At 46.4% G+C, this 14,972-nt stretch overlaps 2 protein-coding genes across 2 annotated transcripts in view; one reads left to right on the forward strand and one right to left on the reverse strand.

Annotated features, from left to right (window-relative positions):
* LOC107114461 (zinc finger protein 721-like) overlaps window positions 1-14,972 on the reverse strand; it is an 88,612-nt gene that overhangs the window by 12,376 nt on the left and 61,264 nt on the right. The gene's annotated exons all lie outside the window — the stretch shown is intronic.
* The window catches only part of LOC107114392 (zinc finger protein 883-like), a 21,390-nt gene continuing 6,876 nt past the window's right edge, over window positions 459-14,972 (forward strand). Inside the window, exons 1-4 of the mRNA XM_015415855.1 lie at window positions 459-506; window positions 2,251-2,273; window positions 3,944-4,056; window positions 5,726-7,163. Of these exons, the coding sequence (XP_015271341.1) occupies window positions 459-506; window positions 2,251-2,273; window positions 3,944-4,056; window positions 5,726-7,163 (1,622 nt within the window). The remainder of the gene's footprint in view (window positions 507-2,250; window positions 2,274-3,943; window positions 4,057-5,725; window positions 7,164-14,972) is intronic.

Genomic DNA, 14,972 nt, shown 5'->3' on the forward strand with positions numbered 1-14,972 from the left:
ACCCATCTAGCTTTAGCTAGCAGGATAGCCTTGGAAGATGACCAGAGTGGTTGAGTAGATTCAATGTAGCTTTGTTGTTTGTGAACCTGAACCCTCTATTTCTGTCTGGAGAAAAGCTAGAAAACTTTTGAGAGAAAAATGAGCTTTAATTATTTGTGAAAATGAATTAAAGATGTAACATTCGGAATTCCTTTCCCCTCCCTCCTACGGTTAGGAGACTCCAGAGCAGTGTTCCCTCTAAGCTGAGTTAGTGTGAGCTAGCTCACAGTTCTTTAGCCTCCGGCTCACACATTTTTATCTTCGCTCAGGAAGGACGGCTCCAGAGCAAACTGATGGATGCAGGAGCCAAATCGCTAACTCACAACTTTAATGCCACTAGCTCACAAAGTAGAATTTTTGCTCACAAGATGGCACAGCTTAAAAGGAACATTGCTCCAGAGTGCATGAGCTAGGTGAAAATGGAAGCGGGTGAGAAGTCGCCAGTATCGGAAGATCTCTCCTATCAGGTTGGTCACACCTGGGGCAAATCTGCCCAGCCGTGGGCTTTTGTGGGGGTTCTGGTTTTGTGGGGTCCTGATCAATGTTCCCTCTAAGCTATGGAGCCCTGTGAGCAAAAATTCTACTTTGTGAGCTACCTGGCATTAAAGTTGTGAGCAGGAAATTTGGCTGCTGCATAAATTAGTTTGCTCAGGAGCCATCCTTCCTGAGCTAAGGCAAAAATGTGTGAGCCAGAGGCTAAAAAACTGTGAGCTAGCTCACACTAACTTAGCTTAGAGGGAACACTGGCCCTGATCCATGTGAGGCAGCTGAGGCTTCTGTGAGGATGGTAGCAACCTCAGCAGTTGCTTGAGCCTCTTAAATTCCTGGTGGGAGGAGGTGCCTTTAGACAGAGAGATTGCAGTCTGCAAGTCTGGGTTTATTCTCTTTGGGGAAATTCTCCGATCTACAGTACAGCTAGAGCTGAGGCATCTGGGTGTGTTCTGTTTGGCAAGCCAGTGGGTTGTTATTATATGTAAGAAATATGAAAAAGAGATCAAGATGGGTAGCTGTCTTAGTCTATCTGTAGCAGCAGAAAAGAGAAATAGTCCAGTAGCACCTTAAAGACTAACAAAATCGGTGGCAGGGGAGGAGCTTTTGGGAGCCACTGCTCACTTCTTCAGATACTACCATCTCAAAAAAAATTATTTATAACTCTCCTTTCACGCTGACAGTCAAGGTGGATTGCAAGTTTAGTCAGTGCCTTGAAATAACACGAGAACTAACAGGTAACCAACGGGCTGAGGAAAAGGGTTGCGAGTGATTTGCGAGGGACATCAGGGGCCCATTGGTGTGACCCTTGCAAGATTTCAGCAACCACAAACACAAGGGAAACCAAACCAAACCCTAAGTAGCATTCATGCCGGCCTGTTTACTATATAATAATAATAATAATAATAATAATAATTTCATTTATTAATCACTTTCCCCAGTGGGCTCAAAGCGATGTACAGTTACTCAGTATAGACAAGGGACTAACAATGTTTGTAGGGGAAAGGGAAGACAACATATATTCATTTAATTGCACACGCTGTCACTGCATGTGCAATTAGATGTCTTCTGGCTTGGCTCCGTCGTTTTCCGCACGGCTGCTTGTTGACCAGGCTTCAGGACCCATATGTCAATCGCCACACTGCCACCACCTGGCCAGAATATCCACTGCAGGGATTCTTTCGTAGGCGAGAAGTTATTTCACCTTTCCGAACCTCGACCAGGACGTCCGACCATCAGCTAACACCATCCCACAAGGGAGATTGGCGTGCCCACCCTCTCTAAGGAGTGGTTCCCATTTTATCTACTCGCTGAAGCTTTCGAATCACTGGATGGACGATGAGCTGGGGACAACAGGCTGGCTGCTCACACCAGCGCGGGGCTCGAACTAACACAGTTCAGATGTTGACAGTGGGATATACCCCCTTTAACCTTATTTAACCTTATAGGAAGCTGTCAGATTATTTAGAATAATACTTTTGGACTAGCAGCATCCTTGACCATGCAAAAATTGCCATGATCTGGAAGCTGAACTCAACACCTAGAGTGTGTTTTTATGTTTGCTGCCGGCCGTCTTACCATAAGGCACAGCCCCGAAAATACCCACAGCAAGAAATCAAAGAGGTTCGCTATAAATAAGTTTCTGGGAGGGGCAGAACAGCTTCATAGGTTCTTTGCCTGCTTTCCAGAATCCCATTAATTGTGTTTCCTCATTCCTTGCAGGCTGTTGGAGACCTTGGAAACAGGTGAGTATCTGTGTTGGTCTGCACAGTAGAACCTCTTGGTTCAAGTCCAATGGTCCCTTAGGGACCAACAAGTTGCTCCTGGACTTGAATTGAGATATTCTGAAGGAGGAGAACACAGCCGGAGAGGGCGATGCCCTATCCTGTCTGGTCCACAGGAAGACTGGGACTGAGCCCTGTCCCACCCCATGGGCAGAGGGAGAGCTGGAGGACACCAGAAGTCCCCGCAGTTCCCCCCTACTTTAACCCTTGGATGTGAACTTATGATAGTGCCTTCTCCTGAGTCAGGCTGTTTTATTGGTACAGAGAAGAAGTCTGAGGGCCCAACTGAGTCAGGCTGTTTTATTGGTAGAGAGAAGAAGTCAGGGCCCAACTACAAATTATATTTTACAAGGATCACTATGGGAACTTGCAGGCATGTATCAGCTGCGAGTTCCCTGTGGGAACTCAGTTCTTCCCTGTGGGAACTCAATTCTTCCCTGTGGGAACTCAGTTCTAAAGCACTGTTTTGGACTGGGATTGTGCCATGCAGGAAGGAGGGCTCTTGCCTCCCCCCCCCCCGCCCGTGCCATTTTCCCAGCCTAAATTATCCCTGAGGGATATTATTTGCCCCATCAGCTGGCTACAAGGGTACAGAATGTGCCTGCAGCACTTCGCAATTGAGTCCCCACAGGGAACATGCAGATGGCATCCCACTGCAAGTCCCTGTTGGAACCACATGTTCAATATAACATGTCGTTTTGGCCTCAGAGGCGTGTGAAGTTAGAGGTAGACAACCTGAGTGATAGTGGATGACTTTTTTTTTAGAATCATAGCGTTGGAAGGGTCCCCCAGGGTCATCTAGTCCAACCCCAGGGTAATCTAGTCCAACCCCTTCACAATGCAGGGAATTCGCAAATACCTCCCTCCCACACCCCCAGTGACCCCTGCTTTATGCCTTTCCCTTGCTCGAAAGCCAGTCGACTCCAACTCTAGGGTTGCGGTGCTCATCTCCGTTTCAAAGCCGAAGAGCCAGCACTGTCTGAAGACGTTTCCGTGGTCATGTGGCCGGCATGACTAAACACCAAGGCACACGAACGCTGTTACCTTCCCACTGAAGTGGTACCTATTTATCTACTTGCAATTTCTTGCTTTCGAACTGCTAGGTTGGCAGGAGCTGGAACTAGAGACGGGAGCTCACTCCATCATTTGGCACCTGGGTCTCGAACTGCTGAACTACCGACCTTCCATAGCCTGCAGTTCAGCGTCTTAACCACTTGAGCCACCGCAGCTCCTTGCTTTATGCCTAGAAGATGGCAAAAAACCCTCCCGGGTCCCTGGCCAAACTGGCCTGGAGAAAAATTGCTTCCTGACCCCAAAGTGGCAATCGACCTTTCCCCGGGCCTGTAAGACAGGGCCACAAGAATTAAGCACTGAGGCAACCCTTCCTGCCCTCCCTCTCATGAACTGCCTAAGTTCACAGAATCAGCATTGCTGTCCGATGGCCATCGAGCCTCCGCTTAAAAACTGCCGAAGGAGGAGAGCCCACCACCTCCCGAGGAAACCCGTTTAGCTGAGGAGCTACTCTGTCAGGAAGTTCTCCCTGATGTTTAGCTGAAAACCCTTTTGTTTTAATTTCAGTCCGTTGTTCTGGTCCGACCTTCTTTTGAACCCTCTGAGTTTCTCTTCTGTAGCAGGGAAGGCACCATCCCAAAGCCTGAACCTGACTGGGCAGAGCTGGAAACAGAATCTAACAATCCCATGGAGAAATGGTCCAACCTTCAGGCTGCACTGCTCAGATACAATGGTGAGGTTGACTCCCTCCTCCCCTGCCTCCCTGTATGTCTCCACTGCTGTATCCCCAGGGAATTTCCATTCACTTGAATTTCACCTCCCACCCCTCTTTGCAGGGTGTTTAAAAGGATTCTCCCTGCTGGAAACGCTGCAGGAGCCTTTGGTGTGTTCCTTAAATCAATCAGTTCCTTCCCATCCCAGTTGAGGCTTCTATTTCAGTGTGGCGTCGTGGTTGAGAGCAGCAGACTCTTAATTTGGACAACCGGGTTTGATTCCCCACTCCTCCGCAAGAAAGCCTGCTGGGTGACCTTGGGTCAGTCACAGTTCTCTGAGAGCTCTCTCAGCTCCACCTACCTCACAGGAGGGTGCCTCTTGTGGGGAGAGGAAGGGAAGGTGATTGTAAGCCCCTCTGAGAAAATCAGAGTATAAAAACCAGCTCTTCTTCTTGTATTCCCTGTGGCTGCTGGGGAATTAATAGTCTGCTCTTCAGCCACCAACAAAATTAGATTTTTTCTTTTATTTGCATAATTTATATTATGTAAAAGATGGCTTTGTATCATAGCCAATTCATCCTACAACACACATGGGCCTAGATCTTATGGAGGCGAGTGACCTTTGTCTGGGCAGTGCCACCTTAAACTCACTTGATTGAATGCTTCTTTTTAAAAAAAAAAAAAACCTTACTGTTTATGGGAAATTAGCAAGGAGAAGGATTCTGGCCTAACCCTCTCCCTGAGCTGCTAGTTTTCTAAGAACTGGGAGGGTATTCCTTTCTCCTGTTTATCCAATTATGTTGCAAAGTAACAGGTTATGATATACCAATGGACCCAGCTTTAATATTGCTGAATCTTTGGCCAATAGATAACTATTCTTCAAATTCTAAACAATTGATCAATATTTTGTTTACAGCAGCTTAAGTTGTTATCGCAAAAAAATGGAAAGATAAACAAATACCCACTATTACCCAATGGATTAAAAAGTTTTGGGATTTCTTTTTATTAGAAAAATATTCTATATATAGTTCTACACATCAAAGTGAATGTGAATTTTATAATCCATTAGATAAATGGAATCCTATCTTAGACAAAATTATAATTGAGAAATTCGATTGGGAAACAATTTCCAAAGCTAAATATCAACTCATGTTATATGGGCAATAATAGTATTTTTTTTTACTTTATTTATGTTTAACTACCAGAGACTATGGTAATGTTATTGAGAATATGAAGTTAAATATTCTTTCTTAAATTTTGTTTGAATATATAAGTTAAATGCTATTTGTTTGTAATGTAAATCATATAAGAACCTTGACAATATAACGTTACTGTTATTGTGAAATTTTGATACTTATACTTTCAATAAATGCTTTTGTTTGGAAAAAAAAATATGTTGCAAAGCAGAGCAAAATGGAGATGTGCAGTCTGAAGTAGTATATACGCCAAACAGCTTTATCACTGTTTCTGTATCAAGTGAAAATGAGGTGAATTTTGCTGTCTTCTGTCTGCCTCAACTGAATCCTGAACTGGGCGATCCAGTTTGGAAATTTTCTGAACCCACTAGAGGTGATGCGTAGTAAATTTGTTCCTCTGCGGACCAGATAAGTAAAATCGACACGGTGAGTATCTGCTGCCCGTGTTGCTGTGGGTATCACACCCGTCTTTATTCTTTCCTTGCTTTGCCAGGTCATGGATGGGTGCCTGAAAAGGAAAGAAAGGAGGAAGAGGGAGAAACTCCTAACAATGGGAATTATAAACAATTGTCTGGGGACGTAAAAGTGGAATATCAACTTCTCCAAGTGCCTGAGCAGGAAGAGGTTTTGGAAGATAAGAGGAAAACTGCAAGGCAGAAGAATAGAATTCCATCCGGAAACAGTCTAAATGAGCCGGTTTTCCACATGCCAAGTGATAAAAACACCAGCAAGAGACACTTGACGTGCAGCAAGTGTGGAGAAAGCTGCAGCAGCACCTCCAGCCTCATTGTTCACAAGAGAATCCACACAGAAGAGAAGCCCTACATATGCCTGAGCTGCGGGAAGACATTTGGGAAGAAATCTACGCTCGTTATCCACGAGAGAATCCACACCCAGGAGAAACCATACAAATGTCCTGTCTGTGGGAGGAGCTTCAGCCAAACCTCCAGCCTCACGGCCCACGAGAGGATCCACACGGAAGAGAAGCCATTTGAGTGTTCGGCATGCGGGAAGAGCTTTAGTGTGAAATCCAGCCTGGTCGCCCACGAGAGAATCCACACGGGAGAGAAGCCCTACAAGTGCTCTGACTGTGGGAAAAGCTTCGGCCACGTCTCTGCTCTCATCGCACATGTGAGGACCCACAGAGGCGAGAAACCCTTTGCTTGCTCCGCGTGCGGGAAGTGCTTCAGCCAGAGCTCGAACCTCATTGTGCATGAAAGAATCCACACCGGAGAGAAGCCGTACCAATGCTCTGAGTGCGGGAGGAGCTTCAACTGCAGCTCGATCCTTATTAGGCATCAGAGAATCCACAACGAGGACAACCCATACGAGTGCTCGGACTGTGGGAAAAACCTGAGCTGTAGCGCCAGCCTCATTAGACATCAGAGAACCCACACAGGAGAGAAGCCCTTCGAACGCTTAGACTGTGGGGGGAGTCTGAGTGTGAAATCCGGCCTCAGTGACCGCCAGAGAATCCACACGGGTGAGAAAACCTATAAATGTACAGAGTGTCCGAAGGGCGGCTGTGTGAGGCCATGCCTCGGTGCGGATGGGAGGATCCATGGAGGAGAAAAGCCATACGACTGCGCAGATTGCGGGAAGAGCTTCGCCAGGAATTCAAACCTCATTAGACACCGGAGGATCCATACGGGTGAGAAACCATACAACTGCACAGACTGTGGGAAAAGCTTCCTCTTGAGCTCAGACCTTCTTGTCCATCAGAGAACGCACACAGGAGAGAAGCCGTACCAGTGCTCAGACTGCGGCAAGCTCTTCAGCTGGAGTTCTCAGCTCCACGTGCACCGGAGAATCCACACAGGAGAGAAGCCCTATGGATGCTCAGACTGCGGCAAGAGCTTCACTTGTAGTTCAGGCCTGGCTAGGCATCGGAGGACTCACACAGGAAAGAAAGAGAAGCAAAGCCCAGAAAGGCTGGACCTGACTTTAAATCTCACTGCACACCAGAAAACAGAAACTAAGAAAAGAAGAGATTGGATTCATAACCTGCCCTTCACTACCTGAAAGAGTCTCTGAGCGGCTTACAAACTCCTTTCCCTTCCCCTCCCCACAACAGATACCCTGTGAGGTAGGTGGGGCTGAGAGAGCTCTTTCGAGGACTGCTCTTGAGAGAACGCCTCTGAGAGAACTTGTGGCTGACCCACAAGTTTTTAACCTAAGGAACATTTGGAACATTTGGCTGTACAACCTTAGATGACTATACAGTTGACCAGAGAGAAGTACCACTGGACATGTGATTTCACTGGAGGCTTCATTTGTATTTCTGTATTTCTTTTCCTTGCCCAGTGGTTAAACTTTGGAACAATTGATCTCTGGTCTTTATTCCATCTTTTGTAAATGTAGAATTCTATGTATTTTTACACATCAGCCTATATGTTCTGTATGTATTAGACCTCTGAAGAAGGCCTGTAAAGGCCGAAACGCGTTAGGTCTATCTTAATAGGTCTATCTTATTAGCTCTTGTATTTTTTTATAGTTTTATATGAGGTATGAATGGGCCCTTGTTTGTTATTTTAATTTATGTTGAATAAACACACACATATATTTTTGTATATTTTATGATTAGATTTTTAGAGTTGGCCCTTTTCTATTCCTGACTAACCTTTTTAGGTTCTGAATTCTAGGTTTAGGTTCAGTTTTTTCCCCTTTTTTCTTCTTTGACCCAAGGTCACACCAGCTAGCCACATGGGGAGGAGTGGGGAATCAAAGCCGGTTCTCCCAGATTAAAGCCCACACCTTTAATCACTATGCCAAATTATACAAATGAATACTGCAGGGAAAGTTTCCATACAAGACCTTTACACAAGGAGTGATTAAAATGGGGGATTTGCTGCCAGAGAATATAGTGATGGTCATGAGACTACATAGCTTTAAAAATGGGTTAGAGAGATTAATGGAGGAGAGGTCTATCAGTGGCTACTAGCCATGGTGACTAAAGGGAATCTCTGTGTTCAGAAGCTGTAAACCCCTGAATCCCAGTTCCAAGGGGCTTCGCTTAGGGAAAGCCCTTGGCCTCCATGCTCTGTTTGGTGTAGTGTAGCCAGTTTGGTGTAGTAGTTAAGTGCACAGACTCTAATCTGGGAGAACCGGGTTTGATTCCCCACTCCTTCATTTGCAGCTGCTGGATGACCTTGGGCAAGCCATAGTTCTATCAGAGCTGTTCCTGAAGAGCAGTTTCTGTCAAGAGCTCTCTCAGCCCCACCTACCTCACAGGGTGTCTGTTGCGGGGAGGGGAATGGAAAGGAGTTTGTAAGCCGATCTGAGACTCCAAGTGAAGGGCGGGGTCTAAATCCAATCTCTTCTTCTTCTTCTGTGATTGGACCTCCAGAGAAACTGGTTGTCCACTATGTGAGCCAGGATGCTGGACTAGATGGACCACTGGTCGGATCCAGCAGGGCTCTTCTTACGTTGAGCATCATGAAATCATGATGATTTACTTTCCCTATGATTTACTTTCCCTATGAGGAATGGTTAAAGTGCTTAGGGCTCTTTAGCTTGGAGAAATGACAACTGAGGGGTGACATGATTGAGGTTTATAAGATTATGCATGGGATAGAGCAGGAAGAGAAAGAGGTACTTTTCTCCCTTTCTCACAATACAAGAACTCGTGGGCACTCAATGAAATTGCTGAGCGGTCAGGTTAGAACGGATAAAAGGAAGTACTTCTTCACCCAAAGAGTGATTAACACATGGAATTCACTGCCACAGGAAGTGGTGGCGGCTACAAGCATGGACGGCTTCAAAAGGGAATTAGATAAGCATATGGAGCAGAGGTCCATCAGTGGCTATTAGCCACAAGGTATAGATAGGGGCTCTGGGGCAAGTGATGCTCTGTCATCTTGGTGCTTGGGGGGGGGTCAACAGTGGGAGGGCTTCTAGTGTCCTGGCCCCACTGGTGGACCTCCTGATGGCACTGGTATTTCTGGCCACTGTGTGATACAGAGTGTTGGACGGGATGGGCCTTTGGCCTGATCCAACATTGGCAACCCTTATGTTCTTATGTTCAACCACGTGGATGCTCTAAATATAAAAACAGATGCCATCAGCATTAAGCAGTATTCCCAGTCTGTTAATGACCAAATAAACTATGTGGGAGAAGAACTGATGCATTAGATTGAGGAATGCGTGATCCCTCGGAAACGCCTCCTTGGCAAAAATGCACTTTTTAAAAGTTTAAAACATTTACATCTTGCCTTTGGATCACCAGCATTCTCAAGGTGGTCCGCCCCCCCCCCCCTTCTTACGCTCGCCATCCTTACCATCTGCCGTGCAGAAGAAAGCACAGAATGCGGGACCAAAGAACCCCAACGGATTGACCAAAGAACTGTCAAATCAACAAACAGGGAATGAATAGGGTTGAGAAATACCTGGATATTTTGGGGGTAGAACATGGGGAGGGTAAAGGGTACACGGGAAGCCTACAAAGTAACAGACACCTAAGAGCTACATTTCTAATATCTTACTGCTAGGAAAGCATGGTTACACACAGGTACTCAACAATGGAGTATCATCCTTCTTCTCGACCCCTAGAAAGGAAGTCACCTGAAACCAGTAACCAATCTGTATTACAATCAGTGTTCCCTCTAAGCTGAGTTAGTGTGAGCTAGCTCACAGTTTTTTTAGCCTCCGGCTCACACATTTCTGTCTCAGCTCAGGAAGGAGGGTTCCAGAGCAAACTCATTTATGCAGCAGCCAAATCACCTGCTCACAACTTTAACGCCGGTAGTTCACAAAGTAGAATTTTTGCTCACAAGCAGGGCTATTTTTGGGCAGGAACGCACAGGAACGGAGTTCCAGCTGGCTCCCGAGTTGGCCACGCCCAGCAGGACCTCATTAGCATAACAGGCCACACCCAACAGCAGAAACTCATCAGGATTGGCTACATTAGGGGTGTGTGGCCTAACATGCAAAGGAGTTCCTGCTACAAAAAAAACCCTGGGTTTTGTCAACAAACAAGGTAAACAGAATAAGAAGCAAAGGGTGGGTGTGGCTGGATGACCACACTTCTGGTAACATGGGGGTGTGTGGCCTAATATGCTAATGAGCTGAACTATCAGGGGTGTGGCCTAATATGCTAATGAGTTTCTGCTGTTGGGTATGACTTATTATGCTAATGAGTTCCTGCTGGGCTTTTTCTACAAAGAAAGCCCTGCTCACAAGACTCCACAACTTAGAGGGAACATTGATTACAATACAAGCCTCTTTTCCTGGGCAATTCCCCCATTGGTTTTGTGCTAGGTTTCCCTTCCAGGTCAGTCTAAACAATAGCATAGAAAGATAAACAAGTTAACCCTATAGTGGCTGGAATCTGAGACCTTGCAGACACATACATTTCTAGCACCAAGCAGCCATTTTCTCCATTTGTCATCTGAAGTTCATTTGCAATTCCAGAAGATATCCAGGCCCTACCTGGATGTTGGCAACCATGGAAAAAAAAGTCCAGGCATATCTCCCCCCCCCCCCCCAAAAAATATAGATTTTTTTTCTGAGATGGGTAACCGTGTTAGTCTTTCTGTAGCAGTAGAACAAAGCAACAGGTCAGTAGCCCCTTAAAAGACTAACAAAACTTGTGGCAGGGTATGAGCTTTGGTGAGTCACCACTCACTTCAGGTACAGCTTGACTATAAGTCCACCTGTCCTTGTATCTTGGGGAGTGGGGTGATTTCAGATGCTGCATGATATTTAGCAGGTGAATGACAATAGCAGGTGTGATTGGATGCGGTGTGATATGCAGAGGGGGGTCTGAGGTGTGGAGGAATCAGCATTGGTAATGAGGAAACTCTCGATTCAGTCCAGGTGGGTGCATTGTCTTCAGCTTCATTATCAGTTATTCCAGCATCAGCATCAGCTGTCTTCATGAGTTAGAACTTCATCAGATACACAAGTATACATCCATTAGAGAGCAAATGACAAAGTGGGGGAGGGGTCAAGAAGTTACAAAGAGAGGCCTGTAATGAGAAGGAGATCCAATAAATGGAGTAATTGCTTTATTTGATTGGGTGGGGGCCACTACTAGGAAGTCCAGGGTCACTATGCAGAATCAGGCAATGGTGAACCATCTGTTTATCTCCTGCCCTGAAAACCCTATGAGGGTCACCTATGACTTTATGGCACTTTCTACCACCATGCAAGACATAAGCACCTGTAGTGAGTAATGAACTCCAAGTCCCCCTGTTAAGACTTTGGGATGGGGGTAAATAGTCTTGAACTTATTAATGAACTCTAATTCAGCAACTCTGTGTTGTCAGGCCTTCAAGCAGAAGCCCACAAACAAAAGACCACCTCCTATTTCTCACTTCTTGAGTCTTAGGATCCACCATTCAAGCCTTGCTTTCAGTACAAATGGTTGCTGGCACTGGATTGCCTTCAACAAGGATTGGGGCCTTTTGGGTGGTGGCTCCAGAGGTGTGGAATTCTCTTTCCCCAGAGCCTGGAAGAGTTCACTGCCTTCTGATTTTTCAAGGTGAAGGGTTCATGTGTGTAATCAATATCTGATTTAGGGGGGGAAACAGAACATCATGTTTTTCTTGGTAAAGCTGGAAAATTTGCGATTCTCACTGGTGGTAGAATGCGGGTTATCGCATTTGGGCAAATTAATTGAGAGGGCGGTGGCGATTCAGCGGCAGGGCTTTTTGGATGACACCTCCGCATTAGATCCCTTCCAGTCCGGTTTCCGACCAGGCCACGTTACTGAGACTGCACTGGTCGCCCTCACAGATGATCTCCGGGGGTGTCTGGATCAAGGCGATATGGCAGTGTTGATGTTGTTAGACCTGTCAGCCATGCTCAACATGGTTGACCATCAACTACTGATCCACCGCCTCGCTGACACCGGGATTCAGGGATTTGCCTTGCAGTGGCTCTCCTCGTTCCTTCAGGGTTGGGGACAAAGGGTGGTGGTTGGGGAACAGCTGTTCGGAAGGCACTCGCTAACTTGTGGGGTTCCCCAAGGAGTGGTGCTTTCCCCAGTACTGTTTAACATCTATATGCGCCCCCTTGCCCAGAGTCACGGACTGGGTTGTCACCAATATGCGGATGAGACTCAGCTCTATCTGTTGTTGGACGGCCAGTCAGACTCTAGTTTGGGAGATCTGGACCTGGCGTTGAAAGCTTTGGCTGGTTGGCTGAGACTGAGTTGACTGAAATTGAATTCAACGAAGACGGAGGTCCTGTGCCTGAGTCGGAGTGGGCCAAAGTTAGGGATCCCTCTCCCGACTTTCGATGGGGCACCGCTGGTGCCAGCACCGGAGGTTAGGAGTTTGGGAGTGCTCCTGGATACCTCCTTAACGATGGAGGCCCAGGTAGTAGCCACTGCAAAGTCTGCCTTTTACCATCTGCAGCTGATTGAGCAGCTGGTTCCCTTCCTTGAACGCAATGACCTGGCAACAGTGATCCACGCAATGGTCACCTCGAGACTGGATTACTGCAATGCTCTCTACATGGGGCCAATGTTCCCTTTAGACTGTGGAGTCTTGTGAGCAAAAATTCGACTTTGTGAGCCACTGGCATTAAAGTTGTGAGCAAGCGATTTGGCTGCGGCATAAATTAGTTTGCTCTGGAGCCGTCCTTCCTGAGCTAGGACAAAAATGTGTGAGCCGGAGGCTAAAAAACTATGAACTAGCTCACACTAACTCAGCTTAGAGGGAACACTGCATGGGGCTGCCCTTGTCCTGAATCTGGAAGCTGCAGCTAGTGCAGAATGCAGCGGCGAGGCTGTTGCTGTGTCTCCCCGCGCGGGGTCACATCCAGCCTGCCCTAAAAGCACTGCACTGACTACCGGATTCGGTTCAAGGTGCTGGTTCTTACCTTTAAAGCCCTATATGGTCAGTGACCTACTTCTGTATGCTGACCTGTTCCCCCCCCCCCATGCTGCTCCTTATCTCCCTCTCCTTTGTACCCCCTCCCATCTGGTACTTTTCCTGGCTGGCTTTGTGCAATGCTAATTGGTGATTGCATCACCCTGGTTTCACTAATATATACTGAAGCCAGTGCAGCAGCTAATAATAGAATTTTCACCTTGATGGAGTGACACACATTCAGACCTACAAAATTGCTGTTACCAGGTTTGTGAGTCAATGTAATAATTTTCATTTCAATTTGGGTGAAATTAATTATACAATTTGACTGACAATTTTTTTTTTTACAATTTAATTAAGATGTGGAGGTGATATGGCTATACCTATGGCCCATCACTAATACCAGGAGTACAATTATAAGTATACAAGGTAAATTTATCTTTGATAGAATCATTTTTATTCAATAATAATTTCTTTTATACATTTGGACAGAATAATTAAGTTTCTTTCCCCCTCCCCTCTATTTTTCTTTGAATAATTTCAGGAAACAACATCTGGTTAAATTATATGTGTACTCAGGGGTCGTTTCATAGAAAAAGAGCATGGGGAACTCATTAGCATAACTCATTAGCATATGCCACACACTCATGTGCCCTGCCCCCCGTACCTCACCCGGGGGGGAACTGCAATCCCCCGCAATCCCCCCCGAAATGACCTCTGTGTGTACTAAAACTCTGTAACAGGTCTTTGAATGTGTGTCTAGAATATATAGATAATAGTGACCACTGAGGAAGGCCCTTAGGGGCCGAAACGCGTTTGGTCTTCAGTTGTAAAGTATTTACCCATCATATGTATGTATAGAGGATAAGCTTTTATAGTTTGATCTTAGACAAAGTAATTTTTAATAAGGAAAATTTTAACATGTGTTGTTGTTCAGTCGCACAGTCGAGTCCGACTCTTCGCGACCCCATGGACCAGCTCCCGCCAGGCTCTCCTGTCTTCCGCCGTCCTCTGAAGTGTACATGTGTACACCTTAATAAATATTTGTACTTTTATATATATGGTTTAGCTTAGCCCTTTTTGGTTCGTAGTTATATCCTGGGTTGAGTCCCCCCCCTTTTTTCCCAGTTTTGTCAGGGACCTACTTACCTAAGGGACTGCCTTTCCCCACATGTCCCCCAGAGAGCACTAAGATCGGGATCCCAAAATCGTTTGGCCTTTCCAGGCCCTAAAGAAGCCAGGCCAGTGGTGATGAGGGCCAGGGCCTTTTCTGTGGCGGCCCCGTACTGGTGGAATGAGCTCCTGGATGAAATCAGGGCCCTGCAACCTGTAAGCTGCCTTGAGCCTGCCCAGGTGGGGAGGGTGTTGCGCAGACGTGTCGCGCAGTCAGCCTCACCGGATCAGCTTTCCACCAAAGATCCAATTTGCACCCTGCTAAGATTCCACTGCAGTAAACCACACTCACACAGTCCTTGTAGTAAACTATATACAGTGATTTATTTACAATATATTTACAGCTCTCTCGGACAAAGTGCTCCGCCATACGCTCATACATGAAGAAGAAAAAAGCCGTACAGACTACATACACTTATATACACTGACCAGCCAATCAGCTTACTGCTGAGTCACTGTGAGATTGCTCTGCATAGCTCCAGTCAGAACCGGTTTGTTCAGGTTCTCCTGACCAAGGGCGTAGACTTTCCAATTTCCCAGGGGGGGCTGGGGCTGGGGCCGGGCCAGAGGCATTGCTAAGTCATTAAAAGAACTGGGACCCAATGACATCCAGGGCCGGCTCACTCACTAGGCGAACTAGGTGATCGCCTAGAGCGGGCCAGCCCTTAGGGGCGCCAAGCTGCACCCGCCCCGTACTCTGGGAGTTTCTTGATTATTTGTGTTTTTCATTCTTCCTAAAATGCATTTATTTTT

The sequence above is a fragment of the Gekko japonicus genome, unplaced genomic scaffold (assembly GCF_001447785.1).
Source record: "Gekko japonicus isolate JY-2015 unplaced genomic scaffold, Gekko_japonicus_V1.1 scaffold2271, whole genome shotgun sequence".
NCBI lineage: Eukaryota > Metazoa > Chordata > Lepidosauria > Squamata > Gekkonidae > Gekko > Gekko japonicus.